At 37.2% G+C, this 24265-nt stretch overlaps 1 protein-coding gene across 3 annotated transcripts in view; it reads right to left on the reverse strand.

Moving 5' to 3' along the window:
• Window positions 1-533: 533 nt before the first annotated feature.
• The window catches only part of AMFR (autocrine motility factor receptor), a 44565-nt gene continuing 20833 nt past the window's right edge, over window positions 534-24265 (reverse strand). For all 3 annotated transcript variants that reach the window (XM_072632285.1, XM_072632286.1, XM_072632284.1), the window contains exons 4-14: window positions 23818-23970; window positions 20724-20764; window positions 20213-20345; window positions 19409-19542; window positions 18277-18387; window positions 10054-10244; window positions 7563-7666; window positions 5198-5332; window positions 4631-4711; window positions 2829-3013; window positions 534-2190 (exon numbers count right to left, since the gene is read on the reverse strand). In XM_072632285.1, coding sequence (XP_072488386.1) covers window positions 2043-2190; window positions 2829-3013; window positions 4631-4711; window positions 5198-5332; window positions 7563-7666; window positions 10054-10244; window positions 18277-18387; window positions 19409-19542; window positions 20213-20345; window positions 20724-20764; window positions 23818-23970 — 1416 coding nt within the window. In that variant the 3' untranslated portion in view covers window positions 534-2042. The remainder of the gene's footprint in view (window positions 2191-2828; window positions 3014-4630; window positions 4712-5197; window positions 5333-7562; window positions 7667-10053; window positions 10245-18276; window positions 18388-19408; window positions 19543-20212; window positions 20346-20723; window positions 20765-23817; window positions 23971-24265) is intronic.

Genomic DNA, 24265 nt, shown 5'->3' on the forward strand with positions numbered 1-24265 from the left:
TGATAAAACAAAGATGGAGGAAATACCCATCAACGGGCTACTGAAACATTTACCACTTTTATCACTATGATATACTGATGTATCCTGGACAAGAAAAAAAAAAACAGTCCTAAGAGTAACTTTCAAATATTTCCATCTCTCCGCTACTTTAAGAATTAATTATTAGAAGTAGCATTCCATTTCAAATTTTATAAGCATTTGTCACATGGAATCTAGTCAATATTGAATCCAATTACTTTAATCAGCTATAGCAAACATGTATGTCTCTTTTTGAAACGTGCAAAAAATGTAAATTAAGATGGTATATCAAAAAGTTTTTTCTCTGGTGCTTGTAGGAAGCTGGTCAGTAATACCACAGGAAGAAAATCTTGGCTTTACCTTCTCCAATAAATATAATGGAGAATTAAACCAAACTAAAAAGTGGGAAAAAATGGCTTTACAGAAAAACATTTTAATGAGAATGACACATGGAAACTAAAGTGGAATTCAAAGTTGGTACCTCTGAGAAAGGCTTAGATTCCAACCACGACACACACAGAAGAATTTGCTTTTTATTATTTTAACAATAAAAACAGAAACAAACAACTATGCTCTCAGCAAAACAAAAAAAAAATCATAGAAATTTCCAAAAGTTTACTAAACGGCACTGCAATGTAAAGGCTTTTGAAAAATTTATTGAAATAAATTATCTCTGCCTACATATTTACTATTCCACCCTTGTCCCAATTACCTTTAAACAGCCTTAAAAAACTTGCCATTAAAAAAAAACAAAAACATTTAACTTTGCCAATAATTCTAGATAATACTGGAATCTTCCCAAAAGGATTGTGATAAGATTATGCTTAATTTTTAAAAATTACTCCAACGGGACAAACTGAACTGTGTAACCTATGATTGTGTTTCATATCTTTAACATTAAATGTGTGAAGGATTTGAAAAAGTTAAGGAACAGGACCTACGATGAAGGCAGGCAGACTCACCTTCTTACCTAAGTGTAATTAAGCTAACTGGAGTAGTTACCAAAATGAAGGGCCGAAGACACCCAAGTTCTCTTTATTTCTTCAATAAAGCCCTTTGATAACGACTATCTCATTTACTAGACCTATGTCTTTTGCCACTCCAAGGACCAAACCCACAGACTTTCTAATCACCAAACTTACTGTAACACTGAATCAAAAATCCAAACTAGTGCTCACTGTTTAACCCTCTTGGTGCTGACCTTCCCAACATCTAAAGGTGGCAATGAAATGCACAGAAGGAAAATGAAAGGACACATGGATGCATATATAAGGGATGGAGCACCAGAGTTAACGGAAATAAAACCAGCTTAGGGCAAGGAGGTGTATAAAGGTTAAACCATTGATAGGGCTAAGCCAAATAGGCCCTGCACAAAGTGGGCTAATTATTTTCATCTTTCAATCATGTAGCCAAACGACCTCTTGTTTCCGCTGCCATGCTGAGGACTCATTTCCCATGATTCCTCACATGTCCCTTCTTTCCTAAGAGGGAGAACTGCTGTGGGGGTGACCTTTATAACATAAGGAATACCTCTGTAGTAAGTAGAGGCTTGCTAGCTGATCTAGTAAGCATTCTATGAATTTTTCTCTGTATGTCCCTTGCCAGATTTTGAAGTAAGATACTAGTACCTTCAGTGACCTATGTATATAAAGCAGGTAATTTAAGTTGCCTGCCACCAGGCCTCTGGTTGCCTTCCAGACTACCCCTTGCTACTTCAACCCAACCTGGCAGTTTAGTCGGTGTCAGCAAAGATAATGCCTAAAATTAAAACTGGCTTCCCCCCACCCCCCAGAGTGGACAAGGGAACTGGAGAAGTGTCACATAGAAAATATTACAAAAAAAGATTAAATTTGTCAGCTGTCCGAACACTAGTAAGACCACATGCTTTATACAGCGGCAATGCAGTCAAGCCCACTCTTCCACAGAGCTGGCAGAATGGGGAAAGGCCTCTTCCTGCTGGGATGAAGTACAGCAGCTCAGCACACTGCTCACGAGGTGGTGGCAGAGGAGGGCAAAAGAGAACGCTAGGAGTTCTGCTGCATCTGAAGTCTTCGCTCAGCAGCAGCAGCCAACATCCTGCGGCGCTGGGTCACAGGATCAGAGGACGGGCTCTCCGAGAGGAGACAGCTCTCTGAGGTGGGGTCATCATCAGAAGTTTTGTTTAAGTAACGTCTGTAAGGAGGTAAGGAAGGAATAGGATGAGAGATGCAAAGAGAGCGGCTTTGGGATGGAGCTTTCCCGTGAAAAAGATAATGCCTCAATCCTAGATCAAGCTAACAAAAGTTGCCTATGCCCCAATACAATGACATGGGTCAAATAGATACAAAAGGCCTATGATGTTATTTGGGTTTGAAATAACTATTAGAAACCTAATCTATATTATGCACATCACCCTCATCAAAAACACTATATTAATAAATGCTGATTTGCATGTAGGCCCTATGCAACATATACAGGGTGTCCCTAAGATTAAGAGCTTAAAACTATACTAAGATTTTTGGGGGGACATTCTGCATTACAGAGCAAACCAAGCAAGATGTGGTCCTTGACCTCAAAGAGATTGTATGCAACAATATCACTATAAACACCAAAGGACACACATGTACAACTGACTGGGCACAAGAGATAACAAGGCAGTATACAGCAATTAAGCACACATACACACTTACCATTAATGCTTGTGTACTTAGTGTAATACATAAGTCCCTTACTGAAGAGACATTGAGGGAAAATTTGTTCCACCAGTCAGGGAAGATATGAATTAATATTTACACATAACCCATAGAGATGGCTCTGAAAAATCAACTTACTTCCTAGCTTGCTGCAGCAGGTCATCCTTCCGCTGTACTAACATTCGCTGTCGTTCATCAGCTGACTTGGAGAAGCGGCTTCCTCGGGCTTCAAAGTCCTCTACCTCACTGGGCTCAGCTTCTACTTCAGTGAAGTCCGCTATCTCTTCCAACCTGGGACTTAGGTCAAGAGGCCCATGCTCAGCCTGGGACAAGAAGATCAAAGTTAGGAACCATCATCATAACAAAATGCATTTCTAAAATGCTTTGAAGGGCCACAAAACTGTTCTGTCAAAGGAGAGAGAACATCTGTGTCTTACAGAAGAGGAACCTGAGGCTCAAAGACACTCATCCACAATCACATATCTAGTAAACTTGAGAGTCTCAATTTGAACCTCGATCTTGTTACTTCAAGTTTGGGGTTATTTTTAGGGCACCAAAATGATCTATTTACCCCCCCCCCCCCATAGCTCCTCAAAATCCATTATGAGCTTTCGGAAAGGGTAATAAGAAAACTGGAAATGGGAGGAATATATCCAGACTCATATAACACTAAGAAAAATATGCAAATCCAAATCTAAAAACTGCACCCTGAGCAACAACAGCAGTAAAATGTTAAATCCGCGTCTCTGACACCTTCTGGTATATTCCACCACTTGCTTAGAAAGCACTCCAGATCGTAAGTGTCTCTACCAGGTTTATAACAAGACAAAAACATAGAGGGTCAAGTAGAAAGAGTTAAGGGCTTCAGCCAAAAGGGTGGAATGGTAACCTAACATATGGCTCCTGGATTCTACTTTTGAGAAGTAAAATGAGAACATTTTCAATTTCTGAATTGGAAATATCAAAACTAGTGACACTTTCTTCAAAATGAGTAAATGGGCATTTCTACGAGATTGATTAGTAAAAAGTAGCTATGAAATGAGGGAAATGCAACCACAAAGGATAAAATGTTTTTTAAAAGATTCGGGCAACTGTGGGAAGAATGTTAAAAGCCCGTCCTCCAGCAGCACTTCTTATGGTGTCGCAACCTATAGTTTAAGAAATGCTGAACAAGTTTAAGAAGCCCTGCTCTAGAGAAACACTCAAACACTAATACAACAGAATCTGTCTGGTTCGACCAATCACAGGATTAAGAGCTGGAAGAAGCTACTGGGTATCGTCTAAACTAACCTTCTCATTGTACAGACGTGAAATTGAAGCCCAGAGAGAGAGAGACAGTTAAGTTCACCCAAGTTCACATCATAAGTAGCAGAGAGAATGTCATTTACTTTTTTCAAATGATGGACAATTCAGTTTAAAGATTTTTAAATGAAAGCTTTGATTCCTGAACAAGCACAACAAGCATCAATAGTCACATTACTCCCTATTAGAAGCACATATAAAATATTGCACATAAGACAGAATACGTAGTTTTGACTAATGCCAAACCAAACTTTTCATAAGAACCTAACACTAGGTTAAAAAAAGAATTCCCTAGAACACAGAGGTCAAACACACAGCTCCCAACACTCTTGAGTGCAATATGAACTTGATTTAAATGGAATTGGGAAATATTTAAGAAAAATAAAAATACAATAAAACACAGATAACATTATATTTTAAAACTAAGTCAGTTTGCAACCCGCAGGGATCCTTATGAATGAATTAATCACCACCATTTCTGAGTTTAACAACACTGTCCTAGAGCATAAAAACATGCAAAGAATTCTCGAGATGATCATGCTGCTACCACAAGTGGGGGTACCAGGTTTTTAGAGGAGGGGCAATTCTACTCTTTTGCACACAGAAGTACGTACTCTTAACTGGTGAAGTGAGTTTACCTGAGCGGAGATTTCATTCTCCTCTTGGTCATTTGACCTCTCTACAGAATTGTTCAAAGCAGGTCTAAGGCTGTCTGGACGCTAGGAGGGAAACCAAATAGATCGCATGTTAGTAGAGTCACTGAGAGGTCAAAAACTGTACTGACAATATATGGGGTGGGCCCAAGAAAACTCTGGTATCCATGGCACAACACATTAATATATTATTGGCCACTGTGAAGGAAAAATACAAAATACTATAAATGATTTAAAAAAGGACAGAGGAACTTTGTGTAGAAATGGTAACTTTCAAAGATTACTATTTCTGCTAAGTATCAGGTCTATTTTTGTTTTCTTTATTTTTACTAAATATATTTATTAACATAATATAGTTATAACATATTTATAATATTTATATTGTATATTTATCATTAAATATAATTTATAATAATAAATATATTTATTGAATAAATAAAATGTATTTTATTTTAAGCCCCTTTCTTTAGGGCTATTAGAACAGATCATAAAGTATTTTATATTTTAAGTACAGTATGAGTACCAGAAATTGATTTGCAACTCAAAACTGACCTGTGCAGGGAAAGGTACTTGAATTCGCCCCTCTAAAATGTTGTCTGTTGTTATTTCAACTGAACGGGTCAATTGTAAATCCTGTAGAACCAGATGGTATGGTACCTGGGGAAACATTTCTTGAATTTGATGAGCCTGTGGGAACAAAAGTGTATGTGGGGATCAAAGATTAAATTGATCCCTTTTAAAGCATTCATAGTTACTAGAGAGAGATCTGAGAATAACTAATTATAAAATATTCAAGAAAGCTACAAAATTTTTCTAACAGAAGATACTAAGAAATCACATTCTAAAATGAACACAGAGAACACTGGCACTTTCTAGACTGAAGAAATTATTTTTAAAGCTGAGCATTCTCAAAAGCCATAAGAATTACAAATTCCAGGTACCCCTCAACTTAAGAAGAGGTTGTATTCCAAAAGTTTACTTGGAATGTGTTTTTCCAAAGAAACAAAGCAATGGTTAAATTCACCAAATCTATTTTAACCTACTGTGTAATTGAACTAGATCATAGACTAGTAGTACTAATGAATTTATCATATCCAACGCTGTTATCTACAGGAAGAATTATTTCAATTTGAAACACAGAAATCCTCCACTCAACAAGAATTAGGATTCTCATTGTTCATCATAAGCAGTATCCCAGGCAGCAGGAAGAGTCCTGGGCAGGGGTGAAGACTTAAAAACCATAAAAGATACACAAGTCAGTTAAGGTTGTTATCTGAGCAGTGATGACCTTTAGCAGGAAATAGTTCAGGTGTTCGTGGCAACAGCTGTGGTAAAAAGAAAACAGTCCCACTAAACAACAGGAGCTTCCCCTAGGAAGGAATGCTACAAGGAATCAAGATGGTAGAAAGAGAAGCAACTATTCTTAAACACGAATACTCCACACACCAACAAAGATAGTACCTTTTGTGTTACAATTACTTTTGGGTATTTTAAATGTCCAAGAACTACTGCTCTAGATTATTAATACTATTTTAATTAAAACATGTTCAGGACCAATATAAGTGCCCAAGGACTTGTATAGGTCTGTGATAGGAGCAGAAAATCAATTAACAAAAACAAAACTGCAAATCAGAAACCACACTGAAATAACTTCAATACTCCTACAGTGTATTAAATACTTTTATGAAGATTTTTTTAAAAAACCCCAAATCAAGACTATACCTTTCAGCCCCCAATTAGATAAAAAAAATATTTTTCTTTCCTTAGTTTTCCTCATTTTCCTAATTAAAAATACACCTGGTTCATCTTACATGACCAGTGCTTTTCTTACAAAGATTCCATTAAACTAAATTTTAATAAAATACATGTAGTTCCAACAAAATTAATTGTGCTAAGAACAGTCCATTCCAAACCACCACGTCCTCATGAACACCCTATACTTCCAGCTAAGTTGTAATAGCTCTAATAAAAAAAGTGGCTTCCATCTACCAAAATTTGAAGCTTTGAAAACTGCTTCACTCTAAAATAGCTGTACACCACAATCAGTGCCCCAGAAGAGACTGGCCTGTGGACAGGGAGCTTGAAAAACAAAAGAAAGCAGAAATTATCCATAGAATAACATCCCAGAAATGATACTGTCTGGCTTACTGGAATATTGCTCCTAGGATATTATTAAAAGGCAATCAGTAGATAACATAATATTATGGGATTTACTGCTGTAGAGCTCCAAAAACTATTTAGTGCTAACTTCTCATTTTGCAGACATGCAAATTGAGACCCTTAGAAGTCCCGATCTCCACCATACAACACCATACATTTTTCCTTTGTGCTTCAGAAACAGGATAAGAAACTAAGGATCTTGCAACTTTCTTATTTTAAGAAGTTAAGAACACATCAGATATTTAAAATAGCACCATAGGAGGACCAGAAAAATGATAGGTATTAACCCTGGAAAACCACAAGGAAAAAAAATGAAATATTGTTAGACTGCACCATGATTTGGCACATCACTAAAATGATCAATATTCACTCTGGAAATCAACTCTTGAAAGACATTTTTGACTGAAACAAGCCTAAAAGCAGAACTCAAACACAGCAGAGAAAATTAAATATCCTGAATACACCTTTCAACTTTGCTTACCTGTAGTAGGATCAAAGCCGAAGCTTACTTTTAGACGTAAAAAAAACCCTCAAGTTCTTTTCAGCTGAATGAGAATTGTACTACCCTCAATAACTTGCAAACTGGCTGCCAGAGCTGAATAAGATCAAAAAAATTTCATCTACAACATAGGAAGGATTCTCAGCTTTTTCTTACCAAATATTCCCTCTGTTTAAAGAGTTTGGATCATTTTCATTCCTCTCAATATAAAACTGAAAGTTACAAAGAACATTTTGAATTTTTTAAAACCATGCTTACCATTGCATTAAGTTGGGAATTGCTTGCTTGAGTAATTCCAAGGATGTTGTTGGTATGCATCACTTCCACTGAAAAACTGGGCAGCCAGCTAGCAATTCGGGAACCTAAAGGCCAATAGGAAGAACATGTGGGTATGAGAATCCAGAAATTTTAAAATTTCTCTAACCTGGGGAGAAGATTCAATGTCCATCATTTCACCCTTACTTACTCACCAAGTGCTTATTGAACTTGTTTATTCACTGTATCAAACCATAATGTAAGTATGCAAATAATGTACTTCCTATCTCACCCATTCTTAAAAAGTCATCTCAGACCACTGTCCCACATTTCTTCTTCTGTTCACAGCATAACTCCTAGAAAATCTGGTTTCCATCCTCACCACTTGACCAAAACTGTTCATTTCCATGATGATCAATTCTAACCTTTTATCAGACATTATGCTTCTCTTTGTCTCTTCCTGTCCCACCAACTGCCTAACAAAGATTTTTATTAGTATGCTAAGAAAGGGGATGGGGAATCCCTTGAGCAAATATCAAATCATACCAACTTATAGCAATCACCTCTCAATTTAATACCTGCCTTATCCTTTTGTACTTAAAGCACCTTTTTAAAGATGGTAGCAAAAGAGAGTTCACTGGTTGTATCCACAGGACCAGCCCATTCTAGGGAAGAGTAATGGCTAGTCTGGACCACCCAGTTGATTTGTGGATATTCAACAGAAGAGTATATGCCTCACATGTACTTTCTTCTGTGGCAGCTTGAACTTAAAAGATCAGGATAATTGGAGCCCAGGAATGCATGTACAAATCCATACATATCACAATGTACTTATGGTCTTCAATTATTCAAGAAACTGCCAGACTTCCCAATGCATATCTGAAAACTAGTCTGTCATCTCTGCAGTGGTTCCTCTGTACTGAACTGGACTTCCCCAGGTCCTGAGACCACTTTCCCATCTCCACCCCAACCCAAACTCCAGACTCAGAGCAAAGTCACCTAGTCTCTGTAATTCTGATACTGTCCTTTTGGTTATGCTTTTCTCCCTGGACTTCCATGTTAATGCTCTATTCCAGTTCTTCTCACTCTCCCATCCTGGCACCTATGTGAAAGCACACTCCAGGGCTCTTGAGCACTGTTTTCCTTCTTTCTCTGCACTCAAGAGCTCATACGGGTGCATTTATTTCTCTAATTATTCCCTTTGTAGAGGACTTCCACGCTTACAAATCCATCTATCATCTCTCTCCAGTTCTATATTACCAACTGTCTGCTAAATATCTTCATCCAGCCAACCCACAAGCACACTCAAACCCAGTACATCCAAAACAAAACCCATTATCTTTCCCCTTAAACTTACCTTCTCCTTAACCACTGTATTTTTGTTCTGAATCTCACTATACCTTGGAGGGATCCTCAACTCTTTATTCTCCCTTACCCCTTATAACCAATCTTCTGGATTGTTCCCATATGTCTCAAATTAGTTGCCCTCTTTCCATTCACATGGCCTTCACCTTAGTCAGGTAGGGGCAGCTAAGTGGTGCAGTGGGTAGAGCACCGTAGGAATCAGGAGGACCTGAGTTCAAATCTCACCTCAGACACTTGACACTCACTAGCTGTGTGACCTTGGGCAAGTCACTTAACCCCAACTGCCTCATCCTTGGTCATCTCCAGTCATCCTGATGAATATCTGGTCACTGGATTCAGATGGCTCTGGAGAAGTGAGGCTGGTGACATGCACAGCCCTCCCTCACTCAAAACGAAGTCAAGTGCAAGTCATGTCATCATTTCTCTGATGGCATGGTCTTCTTCGACAATGAAGGACAAACACACGCACACACCTTAGTCAGGTCCACACCAGCTTTTACACAGACTATTAAAATAGTCTAATTGGCTTCTTTGACTCCACTCTCTCACCCCCAATCCAAAGAAGTAAAATTTAATAATATTTTTAAAACAAGCTGGCAAGGATTTAATACTCTCCCATAGCCTTGAAAGTCCAAACTCTACCCTTTACTGACATTCCTATTTGCCTAAAGGCCAAAAACTTTTGTCTTAAAAATGAAGGGTAGAGATACAAAGGTAAGGAGTTTGCTTATAGAATTAAATTCAATTAAAAGTCAAGATATAGTTATTTACAAAAACACTCATTTTTTGTTTTCTTTATAAATAAGAGATTTCTTCAATGAAAATTCTCCTTGATCTGAAGGCAGAGACCCTAGATTTAAATTCTGACTGCTTTTTACAGCCTGTGTAACCTTGGACAAGTCACTCAACCTTTTGGGGCTTTCCTCCTCTGTACAATGGAAGTGACCAGATTAGATGGGATCAGAGCTTCCACCCCTTCTAAATCTAGAGCCATAGTATGAAAACACTATCCAAGGTTAAACAAATTCAACAAAGACAGAGGCAAAATCTAAGGTTCTATGATCAAACTGGTTGGTTTAGGCTTAAGGATTTGTGGGGAGTCTCAGATGGTTAAAAACAACAAACTAACCATCAAAGTGGAAGAAGTGGTTATGTTGGTTTAGACGAGGTCGGCCTTCAGCTGCTGCCACAGGCACCAAATTCTCATCCAAGTTCTCCCCTTGCTGGTCTTCTCTGATTCGATTATTGTCGGCAATATTCAGAGACATTCTGCAGGTAGGACAGGAGGTATCCTGTTCAAGCCAGGAGCGGAGACAGGAACTAGTGAAAAATTCAAACGTGAGAAAAATTAATATGCTCAATTGCTCTTGGGGAATGCCTCTCTCTCCAAAAGTTATTCTGAATATATTCAACTATCCAACAATGCTTTATATCACCTGTGTATAAAGGTAGGAACATCACTGGTCAATTTCAGATACATATGTTACTTTGTCGGGGGAAAAAAATTGAAGTCACAATAGGGCCAATTTGAACATTTAAATATTCTGTAAGAACTCTATTGGGGGTGAGTAAAACAAACCATCTTTGGGAAACTCTCATTTACCTGTATTATTTTTAAAAAGGAAAATACCTATAAAGAATTTAATAGAAATTAGTACAGATGGCTATTTTGATCTCTCTACACAAAGTGCTTTCTCACTTTTTCCACCAGCAAAAAGAAAAATTAAAGGGTGTTATTTGTTCATAACTTCTCTAGGTGTCAACTGCCCGATTTTGTGTCTACTTTCATCTCTTACCTGGAGCCCACCACCACACCAAGAATGAAAACCCATTTTACACATTTTATTGGCCTATTTATTTGCACTTTTATTCACAATGGAACATGATATCCCCTCCCAGCATAAGCTCATCACTTCGAATCGAATCTCTGAGCAGCTAACAAGTCTTGATTGACACCACCTTCCCAGCCTCTCTTCCCCTCTGAGGGCTAGAGTATGGAGTACCAAACTCTTCCTAAAGCCTTCCTTCATGAAGGGCAGAAACTGGATGTCCAGTCACAAAGGGCTGCACCTGTCCCACTTTTCAGCCTACTTTTGTGTCTCCCTCTTTTGCTTACAAGCTCCTTGAAGTGACTGTCTTTCTTTGTATTAATTGTATCCCCAGCGCCTGTCACAGTAGGAACTTAGTGTTTTTTGAACTGGGGAAATTTGAATGCACATACTGGTTGATTTCTTGTTCCTTTCAAGGATTAGCTCAAGTATTGGCTCATATAAAGAGAACTCTTCTGATTCATTCAGTAGTCAGTGTACCCTAATTGCAGAAACTGCCTAGTATTTCTCTTGCTAATATTTTACATTTACTTATCTTTGTACTTGTAAATTCTTTGAGGGTAGGATAACTGCACATCATCTATCAGAGTGCCCAACACATAGCTGACACAAATTAATTCAAACTGAAATCCTCCCTAAACCTACCCCTCCTCCAAATCTCTTCATTTTTATCCAGGACACTATCATTCTCCAAGTCACTCAATTTTGCAAGTTCAGAGTTATCCCCAACACTTACTCTACATCCCCACCTCCCACATCCAAATTTAGTAATTCTATCTCCACAACTCATAGGGCCAATCACCCTAGTCTGGCTATGATCACACCTCCACATGGACAACAGTGTCCTAACTGGTCTTCCCTTTTTCCAGTCTCTCCCCTCCTCAATCATCTTCCAGTGCATAGTTCTGCCTATATCACTTTCAGTGATTCCTTACTGCAGCTTGGATAAAATACAAACTTTTAAGCTTGTTTAAAGAACTTTACAATCTGAATCCAGCCTATACTGGGTCCTTCCCAAACTTATTTCTCATTATTCTTATCATGTATTCTCTGCCTTCTAGACATATTAACCTAGTTTTTATTTCCCAGATTTGGGTTCCATCTCCTACCTCCATACCTTTGCACATGCCTGGGATGTACTCCCTCTTCATCTCTACCTCAATAGACTCCTAAGCCTTTCATCTCTTTTTTTAAAAAAGAAGAAAACCAAATCACTAGTATTAAAACAAAAAGACTGACTATACCACTAACAAAGATGAAGAGAGGGAAAATTATATACATCTAAAAGAGTATAGAAGGCTTCTAAACTTAGAAATAAGGACAAGGGGACAGGATAAGGTAGAACTTTTAGAAGAGTGTATAGATTAAGATTTAGGAGGATGAGGGGAGAGGATAATGGAGGGATGGGTAGAATAAGGAACAGAGTAAAGGAAAAGGATAAGAAAGGGATTGTTGAAAAGGATATGGCTTAAGAAGGTAGTGTTTGGAAGGAAACTAGAGTGTGAGGAAAGCTAGGGTAAAAAGAGAGGCTAAGAAGGACAGTAGAGAAGAAAAACAGGTTAATGGGAAATACCAAAAATAGTAATAACTTCATATGTTAATGTGATGAACTTACCCATGAAAGGGATAGCAGAATGGATTAAAAATCAGATTTCAACAATATGTTGTTTAGAATAAATTTCCTTTTGTTAACTACTGAATGACCTACAATTGTCACATTTTTTCCAACGTGGAACAGGAACTACAGGGGACTGACGTGAGTCAGGCCCAGTACAGAATATAAATCCAATCTAATCATCCAATAAATATTTATTAAGCACTGCAGATATGATTGAGAAAAAAAGATAGTCCCTTCCTTCAAGGACCTTACAATTTAAAGAGGGGAAATAATACATATAAAAGGGGGAGGGTAGGATTGTGGGGGTGGAGGAGGAAGACACCAAGAGATACCCAGTGAGGGGGTTATCTTGTTCTGTTGAGCTGAAACCAGGCAGAACAATAGGTGTAATCTATTTTTTACCCTCTCAATGAAAGCATTAGGAGAGGGAAGCCATCCTCAACCTCTACCCTGCTAGTTTGGAACTCCACCTTCAATCAGAGGGAGATGGTATCAATCAAGACTTAGTTCAGTGGCATGGTGATGAGCTTAACCTGGGAGGGGCCTCTTGTTCTGGGAACTTTACATCAGGCAGAGTTCTGAGGTAGCGTGGAGTTGCAGCTGAAGGTGGTTTGTGTTTCTCCAAATTCTGAGCAATATTACTATTTATGCTAGTTTTTCTTTTAATTAATTGGTCTTATTTAAATAATTGTTTTTAATGCATAAAAATTCTTTCTCCCCCTGTATTCAGGGTTCAATGCCAAAACTGAGAAGGTTTGATCCTAATTTGTTATGTAATTGACATGTATTACTTAATAAATCGATATACTTAGAAGCTTAACAAAATAAAACAAAACCCAAAAGATTTACTTAGCTATAGCAAAAGAATATTCAACAAACACACACACCAACGACCCCAGAAGGAAGCTCCCTTGCCTAAATTGCCCATTGTGGTCTACCAAACCAAGTATCAGAACTATTTTGTTCTCAAGCAACCCAGAAGAATGTCGATAGTTACAACTTTAAGTCTTCTGAACCAATTAAATCTCAAGGATGTTTTTAATACCTTCTAAGGAAAAGCTAGCCAAACCCGTACTGGGGCAGTGGTTAGGATACTATTCACACTACATGTATATGAACAACAGAAAAAATGATTAAATATAAAGGAAAAGAATACTAAGAAGGAAATGGAACTAGAAGTGTAATGGGAACAGATAATGAAACATTAATGTTTCTCTCAATAAATAGGAGAGGAAAATGAATTCTGAATCCTGAACATAATCACCATTTAACTGTTTTCCTTTGTTGAAAGGTAGGGTTTAATATGGATATGGGGAGAAAAGTATATCTGGAAATGCCTGCGATATAAAAAGGCATCAATAAAGGTAGTTTTCTTTTTTGCAAATAAGGAAAAGGAAGTGGTGATCACAAGGAGCTAGCATGGCTTCATCAAGAACAGGTAATAGCTAACTAAATGTATTTCCTTTTAAAATAAGTTAATAAACTGGAATATTAGGGGAATCTTTTAGATATATTTTTAGATAGATTTTAGCAAAGCATTTGCAAAATATCCTTTACTATGGAAAATTATCTCATACTACTGGAAAAGATGGAGAGATGTGAGTAAGATAACATTAAAATTAGATGGATTTGAAACAGGTTGAGTGATTATCACCAAGCAGTACTCATAAATGATTCAACGCTAACTTCAAAGGTTTCAGATGTAGTGCCCCAAAGATCTGTGCATTGTCCTCTGCTATTTATTGTATTTATGAGCTGAATAAAAGCATAGATGAAATGCTTATCAAATCTGCAGATGACACAAAGCTGGGAGGGACAGGCTAACAAATGGGATTACAGCGAGTCCAAAAAGATCCCAACGCCAGATGTCAAGTAAAAAACAATTATAGAGCACCTTCCATGTGCCAGGCACTATGCTAAGGACTAGCTATGGATACAAAGAGAAGCAAAAAAAAAAAACACGAGGCCCCACACTTAAGGAGCTCACAATCTAATGGGGGAGGAATGGACTAAGGTGGCAGCTCCACTGTGATTATAGCAAATAGTTTATCATAGAACCGTTGAAGAATATTTTTCTTTTTTGATCTGTTTTCCATTCTCTTGTTCTTCAAATGCTTCTGAAATAACCTGGTTTACATGGATCTCATATTGTTTTATGCAAACATGTTATGTTTGTGTTTATGTTTCTTCCTCCACCACTTAACATTGTTTTAAGTTGATACTGTTCATAAATCGGGACCATTCTTCTTTGTAATGTTTTATGGATTAGTTAACATCTAAACTAGTTTTGCTGCTGGCTACCAGGTGCCTTCTGTTTGGCAAGAGCACCAAATGTTTGCTAGGTGAGGAAGTTTCTAGGCTCTTTTAATCTCCAAAGTGAAGTGATCTACAATGGTTAAATTTTCATAAGAAATGATGACAGTCCATCTCAGTGTAAGGTTCCTTTTCCCACTGACAAGTTAATCTTCCTAAAAGAACATTACATCAATCAACTTACACTAGTACAAAAACCCTCTTTATCTCAAGGATTCAAGAACCATTCTTGGCCCTTTCCTACTTACTTCTTCAATCTTTACTTATAAAAAACTTTTGCTGCATCCAATCTGACCTAGTAATCTTTCACAGAAGGGAAATATATATTATCTTCCCCTCCACTTAGAATGGTCTTCTCCTTCCTCCTCTCTATACGTGTAAGCCCTATCCTGATTTCAAGGCCCAGTTCCTGTCCTCCTCCTTGAGTTCTTCCCTCACTATGTCATAACCTACTATATAAAAAGTATATTTTCCAGCCTATTTCACACATGTGCCACCTCACATGTGCTAATTAAGATTTTTAAGTAAATATCCTATTTCCCAAATGAGTTAGAAATCCTTCTGAGGGCAGCAATTGTGTCTTATAATACTGCTTTGTGTCTCAGTGCCTGCGTAGTATTTAAGATTCACAAACCAGTCTCACTGCACCCTCTCCAAAACCCTGTGATGTACATAATACAAGAATAGAGAGGAAGTGTGCTGTGAAAAGAGCACAAGACTCTGCATAAGCAAAGCTCAGGGTAGAGTCTGTCCCCAAACTCCTAGAGTCGTGTCACAATAAATCTGGTTTCTCTGAGCCTCTGTTCCTTTGTCAGTAAAATGCAGAAGTTGCTGCATCAAATGAGATGCCTAAAAAGTGCTTTGCCCACCTAAAGCATTAAAGTAATGTCAATTACTATCATCAGCATCATGAAAACTGCACCGTACATGTAGTGAACATATGATAAATGCTTGTGACATATTCTAGCAGGAAGAGGCCTACACAAGAAGTCATGCAATCCATCATCAAGCTGCAGCACCAACTTAACCTTAGGCCAGTTACAAGCTCACTGGCTTCGATTCACTCATCTGTAAAATGAGAAGGCTTAAAATTATAGCTCTATCATTTACAATCTACAATCTTTCCCTTAAAGATCTGAAGGTACTAAACAAAGAATTTCTAACTTCTAATCCATATGGGAATTGCAAGATCCAGACCTTTAGGGATCAACTGTGCAAAAAATTGAAGAGAAAGATGGACAAGGAAACTAAAATTTAAAGAAAACCTAGAAATGAATAGCTGAGTCTACTCATCTAGACTGATATATGCATTTACATTGATGACCATTTCATATCTGTAGCTCAAGGTAAACAGGATATTCTTCCTCACTTGTGGTATTTCCTTGGGCTAAACAAAGTTTTTCTTAATTTCTAGAAGAAAGTCATGAAGAAAAGAAAAACATATAAAATTTTTTTCATGAGCTTCTCTAATTAAACAACCTCCCTCTCAACCCAAGTCAATTCACGGGTGGACGACTGTTTAAAAATCAATCTTAAAATAAATTAAACATATGTAATATAATAACCTCTTCAACATTAAGAAAAAAAAAATCAACCAGAAACTTCCTATGTTCTTCTCAACTATAGGTTCTTCAAGAGACAGGTATTGTGCTCTATATTTCTTTTGTACTTTTCACAATGGTTGAACTCAATAAAATTTTAATAAATATTTCAAGTCAACAAATTTAATAAAAACACTAGGTACAAGGGACTGTCCCAGGTGATGGGAATACCAAGAAAACAATGAATCTGTCTGTATTCTAAAGAAGCTTAAAATCTACTGAAGCAGAAGGGGGAAGGGGAGAAGTTATGGAGGTAGAATCCATAAAATTTAGCAACTGATTAAATGTAAGGGAGATGAGAGAGGGTTTAAAAACCAAGGGTGACTCCCAGGTTATGAATCTGAATAAAGGGGAAGATGGTTATATCCTACACAGAAAACTGAGATGATTCAAAAGGCAACATGGTAAATTTGAACAGGCCACAAGACATTACAAACATGGTTTTATGGTACAGAAGCAGTGTATACAAGATGTCAACAAAAAATAAATGGATGAGAAAAAAAGAAAAGACTGGCTAGTCACAAGGCAAGGAGGAAGAGAAAACAATGGACAACTTAAGTGCTCCAATGGACTAGATGTATCTAAGATCTATGATCCTATGCTCCCATAAACCCTTCCTTTGCCCTTAGATGTTAAGTATTTTCTAATTCTCCAAATTACTTATTTTCTCAATATCAAGAGAAAGTGAGGAACACCCCCAAAACGCTGAGACACATCCCCTCCCCTCTCCCCACCCCCCGAAGACAGACAAGGGAAGTGATGGATTAGCATGGATGGACTGTGAATTATATTGTTGTGAAAAGAACACCTACAACACTGCAAGTACAGATTCACAAATACTTTAAAATAAAAATAAAAAATATTTTAAAATAAAAAAGAAGTAGTAGTTGTCCAAACATGGAACATAAGAGGTTCCTAGAGCACTGGAGATCCATGACTACTCATCAGGTGTACTGTAGTGAGGTCTCCTCCTTGGGTGTGGGTTATGTAGATGAATGCTATGATTCTGCTCCTAGTTTTGCTCTTTGAGACCAAGCAGAACAAAGTCTAATGCCTGTCCTATATGGCAGCCCTTCAGATACCTGAATACAGCTATGTCTCTCCTAAGTCTTCACTTCTTCTAGTTTAAATGTTCCTAGTTCTTGTCAGTCAGACTCACATGGGACAGTTTCTAGCTTCCCCTCACAATTCCGGGTGCCTCTTCTGGACATATTCCAGCCTGTCAATGCCTTTCCTAAAATGTACTACCCCAAGTGAACACAATACTTCAAGTTCAAGTAGTCTAAGCCCCTACTTGAATCATCACTAAATGTACCAAATAGTAGAGCAAGTAAATTTATGAAGTGAGTTAAACGGGCACAACTTGTTTTTCAGACTGAAAATGCTTTCTAAGACAGAAAGCACTGATACAGACAAAGAAAGCTTTCAAGCATATTCTAGACAGCACTGAAACTGAATTATCCAAGGCAGATGTCTATTTCTAAGGTAAGCCATTCCATTACTCCAGTAACAACTGAGTTTATATTCTGTGTTGTTTAGAAATCTTGATCCCAACTCACCTCAATTCATTAAGTATGCATCTGTTTACATCCCTTGTATTACTTCTAACAAGTTCAGAGAGTTTGAATACCATGCTGAAAAGAAACTTATTTGATAAAAATAAAGTGTTACACCTGGGGTCATACCTGGAAAAGGTAGTGAGAGCAATTGCCCTGAAGCACTCTCTACCAGTGATGCTGGGATAGAAGGGAACGTGCAAAGAAAAAGGTTTGAGGGGGTGGAGCAGATTCCCCCCATCTACATACACTTCTTGAAAGGGTCCCCCTCCCCCAGATCAGACACTACTGCAGGTATAGAAATTGCAGTCTATTAGTTATACATATTTCCACACCTCTCAGTGTTTTCCTCTCCAAAGTGAAGTAACTATACTCAATGATTTCTAGAGGTCCCTTTTAAGCTCCAATATTTGGTATTTTTCATTACACACATACTTGTGAAAGAGATGTCCGCAGGGCAGTTTCCTTGCGGACTGCATGGAGTCCCAGCAGATGGCACAGTCATCATTATTGACAGCTAGTTCTTCAGGAGTTGCAACTGCAAACCTTTAACAAAAACAAAAAAATAAAACAAAAATGAAGCAGGAACATCAATGTTGTTCTTCTAAAGTGCTATAGTAATTCAAAGCAATCAATCAGCATTATTCAACCCTTAACAATATTAGAGCTATTAGTAATGATAACTCATACTTTAGTTTACAAGGAATATTCATATATTCAAATATACCCCACAAGAACTATGTCAAATAAACAGTGCAAGTATAATCATCCCCATTTTGCAGAAATAGAACCAATGCCGAAGGAGGTCACAAATTTGTTACACAGCCAGTAAGTGAATAAGACAGAGTTGAAAGGAGGGGCTTCTGATTTCAAGTCAAGTGTACTTTTCATTGCATTATGATGCCCCAGCCTAAGTAGGGATGAGAAGCTAAAAAACCTTCACAAAACTTAAACAAAAATAATCCATGTTCACTTCTCTATACTTTGAGAAAAATATATTCATAAATTTCATCTTATTAAAATTCATGTTGGTAACTTTTAGATTTCTAGCCCAGGACAGAGGGGAAATTTAAAAGCTTGAGAAACCCCGATAAACAACAATAGCAAAAATAAGTGGGCTACTTTGTGTTCACATTGTTACCTATGCAATGCTCTTCCTTTCACACCTGCTTAATGAAATACTACTTATTTTTTAAGATCTACATCATGTACCACCTATTCCATAAAGAGAAAGCCTTAAGCCAAGTAGTCATTAATAGACGCATAAACTGACTTAAAAGTATTTCTAGTTTATCCTAGACACAATAGAAGAGCCACTGAAAAGTCTTGAGCAGGGTTGTTGCATGATCAGATCTATACTTAGGAGTATCTCAGCAGTAGTTGAATGAAAGTAGGGACTTAATAAATATTTGTAAATTGTATAGAATTCTCCTAAGATCTTAATATTATAGTAAAATTCATAATAAAGTATGACTAATAATTTCAAAAACACAAACCTCTTAAGGAATTTATCACTATACAACATCCAATATGACTATTTCAACACCGTTAATTTGTGCTCAGTTACCTGGCCTCCATATTTCCAACTACACGCAAGTAATTCTTGTGGCGACGGATTCGGCGCTGTACCTCATGGAACAGATAACGAAGCTGCATAAAGATCACCAAGCTGGCCATGGACAACCAGATGTTGCCAAACAGCTTAAAGAAAGAAGCAGAAAAAAGGTAATAAAAAACTAATATCCTGAAATTAATAATAGGATTTTGAAAGAAGTCATGTGACATGTTTCATGGGTCAACACGAATCTGCCATGACATGTAACTCGATGACTTTTAGCAAATTTATAATGCACTGTTATCTGATTGCTATTAGGAATCTTCAAATTATGTCTGAATGTTACATTCTGGATACAACTGATTTCACTCTTAAACAACCAAGTTAGTTTATTATTTGCAAATTAAAAATTTGCGAAATAAAACTTAAGCAGTTAAAACTTTTAAGTCAGAAACTAACACAAAGGCTCTTTATATTAAAACACAATGATAAAAGACTAATATAGGAATTCTTGCCTATATTTATACAGCTACTGCTAATTTACAGAAACCAAACTGTAGTACATATGTTCAAGAATGATCCAATGACTCTAGCTGCAGAGATGATAAAATATACTGAAAGACTCAACGGACTAGACATCAGATTAATTTATCCCAGAATGTTTCTTTGTATACTATGTACTTAGGAAAAACATTGAGATCACAGGTTAGCTATCTTTTTATCGACTCACTACATTTCATTACATATGTTTCATTGTAAAATTTATTAATAAGGTCTGATCCTGGGTTGTTAGATGCTTATTGTGGTGTTACATACCAACATGTGAATATGGTGCATAAGGTCCAGGGACAACAAAGTGAGCTCCATAACAAAATCTGTATAATACACGTAAGTGCCCTTTCCTTCCCATGTGCCTTCATGATTGAGATCCCAGAGGTGAATTACATAACTGTTAAGAAGAAATAATATTTAAATTGTCAGGACCCATTTTTGTTTAAACTTGAAATTCTGCCCCATTTATATAAACGTCTCATCCTCCAAACTAAAGCCATAACTAAAAGGGGGACAAGCATAGCTTTTCTCTCTATGGTACCAATGTGGAGAAAGAAGGGGAAAGGGAGGAAAAGGATGGTGCATGCTTCACTCTTATGGCAGACAAGCATTGTGGTCTTTTACCAAACTGATCCACGCCTTGGAATCCCCAGATTTCTGGCACTGGGGAGTTCCTCATCCAAGGACTGTTCCTCATCCAAGGACTGTTACCTTCCCAAACCCTAAACAATACCCTCCTCTATTTCTCCAAGCAAAAAGACAGCTAGCTACTAACCGTAAAATCACATGTGCAGTCCTTACCGTCACAAGGAGAGACTGTAAAAAATAAGAATACACATTTTTACCTAAAAAAATCCAAGAATATTCAGGCTGAACCCACTTTTGCAATCTGATATAAAACAAGATATAATCAACTCAATTAACAAGGAGACTTCTTTTTTAGTATACCAAGAATATCAGTTCCTTTAATTCCCCTTTCTCCTAAAAGTCATCCACTAGTGACTAATAATTCTACCATCAAGGAAGCAGTAAGCAAATCAATTTAATTAGCAGTCCCTGCTGAAAGCTGGGTATGTCCAATTATTAAAATCAATTATTAAGATAAGTTTTGAATTATTTATGGATTTAATAATTCACCCATTTTGTGATTCTTCTTTAGCAGAGAAAATAGAACAAAGAAAACATTCACTACGAAGACCTCAGAGTCAGGTAAAGGGTGATGTAAGTAACTTCCACTATCACATCCATGTAGATAATGTGTCTGATATTGTGAACTCAGTCCAGACAAGTATTAACCAAAGGTTTTTTGAAAACAGTCAATTCCACCAGAGGGCAGCAATGTTATCGGTACCAGAGGTAGTTTTCAAAATTCTTGGGCACTCTTCCAGGCATTTCACGACTAAAAAACTCAGCCCTTCACAGTTTTGAAGTGAGGTTTATAGGTAACAATGAATTAGAGCTTGTTAACATGACCGTACTTTGAAAGGACATTTCAATTATAATGATCATTGAGGCTTCAAAGACGAGATAAGAAAAGGCATTTCTTCTCTTGCTTTCTTGCAGAGAGAGCACTGGCCAGCAACACTACACAGAATGCCAGGCTTTTCTGATATGCCGGTTAGTTTTGCTAAACTTTTCCCACTATTTTCATTCTATAGTGATAACAACTCTAAGAAGGGAAGGAATACTCTGGTAAATACAGGCATTCATAAAAATAAAAGATACTAATGAAATTTTATTTTTAAAAATAAAGGATATTTCAATAATTAAAAAGATGTACGATTTCATGAGTTATGGCTATTCCCACCACGTGATCTGAATGAAATCCCTCCATACCTTAGTAGTCAGTCTTCGTGATTTCTGTAGCCCTCCATAAATCACATGATAACTAATCTTCTGGAGTTTAAAAAACTCCTACATGTGTATATGTATTTTATGTGTGTGTATTTCTCATATATACATGTGTGCACATGCATGTGTACATACACACACACCCCTCTGAGGATACTTGGGTTCAATTTAACATAGTTTAAAAATCACTATCAAAGTCATCCAAACAGCTGGGAACATTTTGTAATTCAAAATTTTACTTAAGTCGTTTTCTATTTTAAAAATAAATTATCTAACTGCATATTTATAACCTATATTGAATTGCCTGCCTTCTCAATGAGAGTGGGTGGGGAGGGAGGAGGGGAGAGAATTTGGAACTCAAAGTTTTAAGAACAAATGTTAAAAAGTTGTTTTTACATGCAGCTGGGAAGGGGGATGTACAGGCAGTGGGGTGTGGAAATCTATCTTGCCCTTCAGGAAGGTGGAGGGGAGAAGGATAAGAAGGGAGGGCAGGCTGGGGGAGGGGTGATTGGAATGTGTGCCATCTCAGGGTGGGGGGGAGGGAAGAGATGGGGAGAAAGTTTGGAGCTCAAAACCTTATGGAAGAAAAAAGAACCTTAGTAAAGGATTGATTAATAGTCCTGTCTTTAGCCAAAAATACACGATGGAAAGAAAGAAGAAACTTCACATCTTCTGTGGCCATTTTATACTAAAGAAAGATCTATACAATAAAAATTAGTTCATTCTGACTTTTTTTTTTTTAAAAGAGTACTAGGCACTAGGGACCAAAAATAAAATTCATATTATAGGCTTTCCAAGTTATAGTGAAAAATATGTACTTCACATTATTATATACAAAGGGGACATGAAATAATCTAATATATAACCAAATCCATACTAGAGAAAGATAGTTTTATAAAGGAGCTTCTAATGTATTGACAAAAAAGACAATTAAAATGACAAATTCACACTATAGTACTCTCAAATCATGTAACCAAAATTATACTTTTCTCAAATTTTGACCATCATATATTAGTAAAAAGCAGAGAACTGATGACAAACATTAATTAGCACATTAATAATAAACCACCTCTAATTCAAACTGATTGATATGGGAAGATTCCAAACTGCTTTAAAAAAAACCTTTTCCTGATGATATTCAACACTGTACTTTCAGTTTTACTGCCAAACAAAAGTAAACTTCAGCCCCATTCCAACCAATTCCTGATTAATGAAGTCCAAATTAGAAACTTTTTTGGTATGAGCTTTGACATTCCTGAGATTTCAGAATATGTTTCCCTATCATAACTAAAGACGAGATTTACTTTTCTTTCAGTCTTCAAGTACCATTTTTACCTCAGACCTGTGGTTTCAACAGTGTAGAAATTACCTGCGATGATGTACCTCAGCGAACACACAGTCTGAAAAATGCAGTCGTGGGGGTTAAGTGTGACACTGAAGTGGTAAGTGACTCGTCCAGGGTGACACAGTTTAGTAACCACTGGAGAGAGAATGTCAATCTAAGTTCTCTAGATGACAAAGTCAAGCTTCCACCACTAAACCACTACGTGCCTCTCAAGTAACACATCCACATAAAATCTAAAGACAAACCAAAAAGATAACTTTAAAAAGTTAGTATAAATCATAATATAGTAAACCTTGCTAAACTCTGACGAATTGTTCCATAAATGTCTTAATAAACGCTGACTGTTATTATTATGAACCCCTCAGTTATTCTTCTATGACAACACAGTTTGCATCTCATCCTATATAATTTTCTATGCACCCAATTTATGTCATACTTAAGGAAAAATGTTTTTTAACGTCAACCACTTCAAGCTACAGCTTATGATACCCTCAAGTGAGTAATTTTTCCTACTTCAAAATTAATGGCCATCACTAACTTTACAATTCTTAATGGGTGAAGATTATAAGTGTCAACTTCCATTTTTTTGTAATACCCGTAATCCCCTTGAAAACATATAGAGAAAAACACAAATAAGCACATGACCAGGGCAAAATTCCAGTGAAAGCCTCACCTCTGCAGCCATGAAGGCCAGCGTATGCATTCCATGGGTGTAGCCCGTCACGCAGCAGACAACAGCTAATCCACAACAGGAAAGCAGCATAGCGATCAGAAGAGTCAGCACGCGGACATGGCTGCTCATTGGTGTGGTGGGAGAAAATGAAAGCTGGAGTAAAACAAAGACAGAGTCAAGTAACTGCCGAACTTATGCCCAGGGAGGAAACTTAGCTTCCTGATCAAAATGCGAGTTTCCATCATAAGAGTTCTGTCTGAGTGCATGTGACAAAGATGCTGCAGACTAAGACCACCGACTGCCTCAGACTGTGAGGACAGCGGCCCTCCGATGTACCCTGATGCACACTGACATCATGCATTAGTTAACTTAACCAAAATAACAGATGACAAGAAGAGGGATAGTAAGCACTTACAAAGTGCTCTGAGGTTTGCAAAAACATTTGACC

Source organism: Notamacropus eugenii, chromosome 1 (assembly GCF_028372415.1).
Source record: "Notamacropus eugenii isolate mMacEug1 chromosome 1, mMacEug1.pri_v2, whole genome shotgun sequence".
NCBI lineage: Eukaryota > Metazoa > Chordata > Mammalia > Diprotodontia > Macropodidae > Notamacropus > Notamacropus eugenii.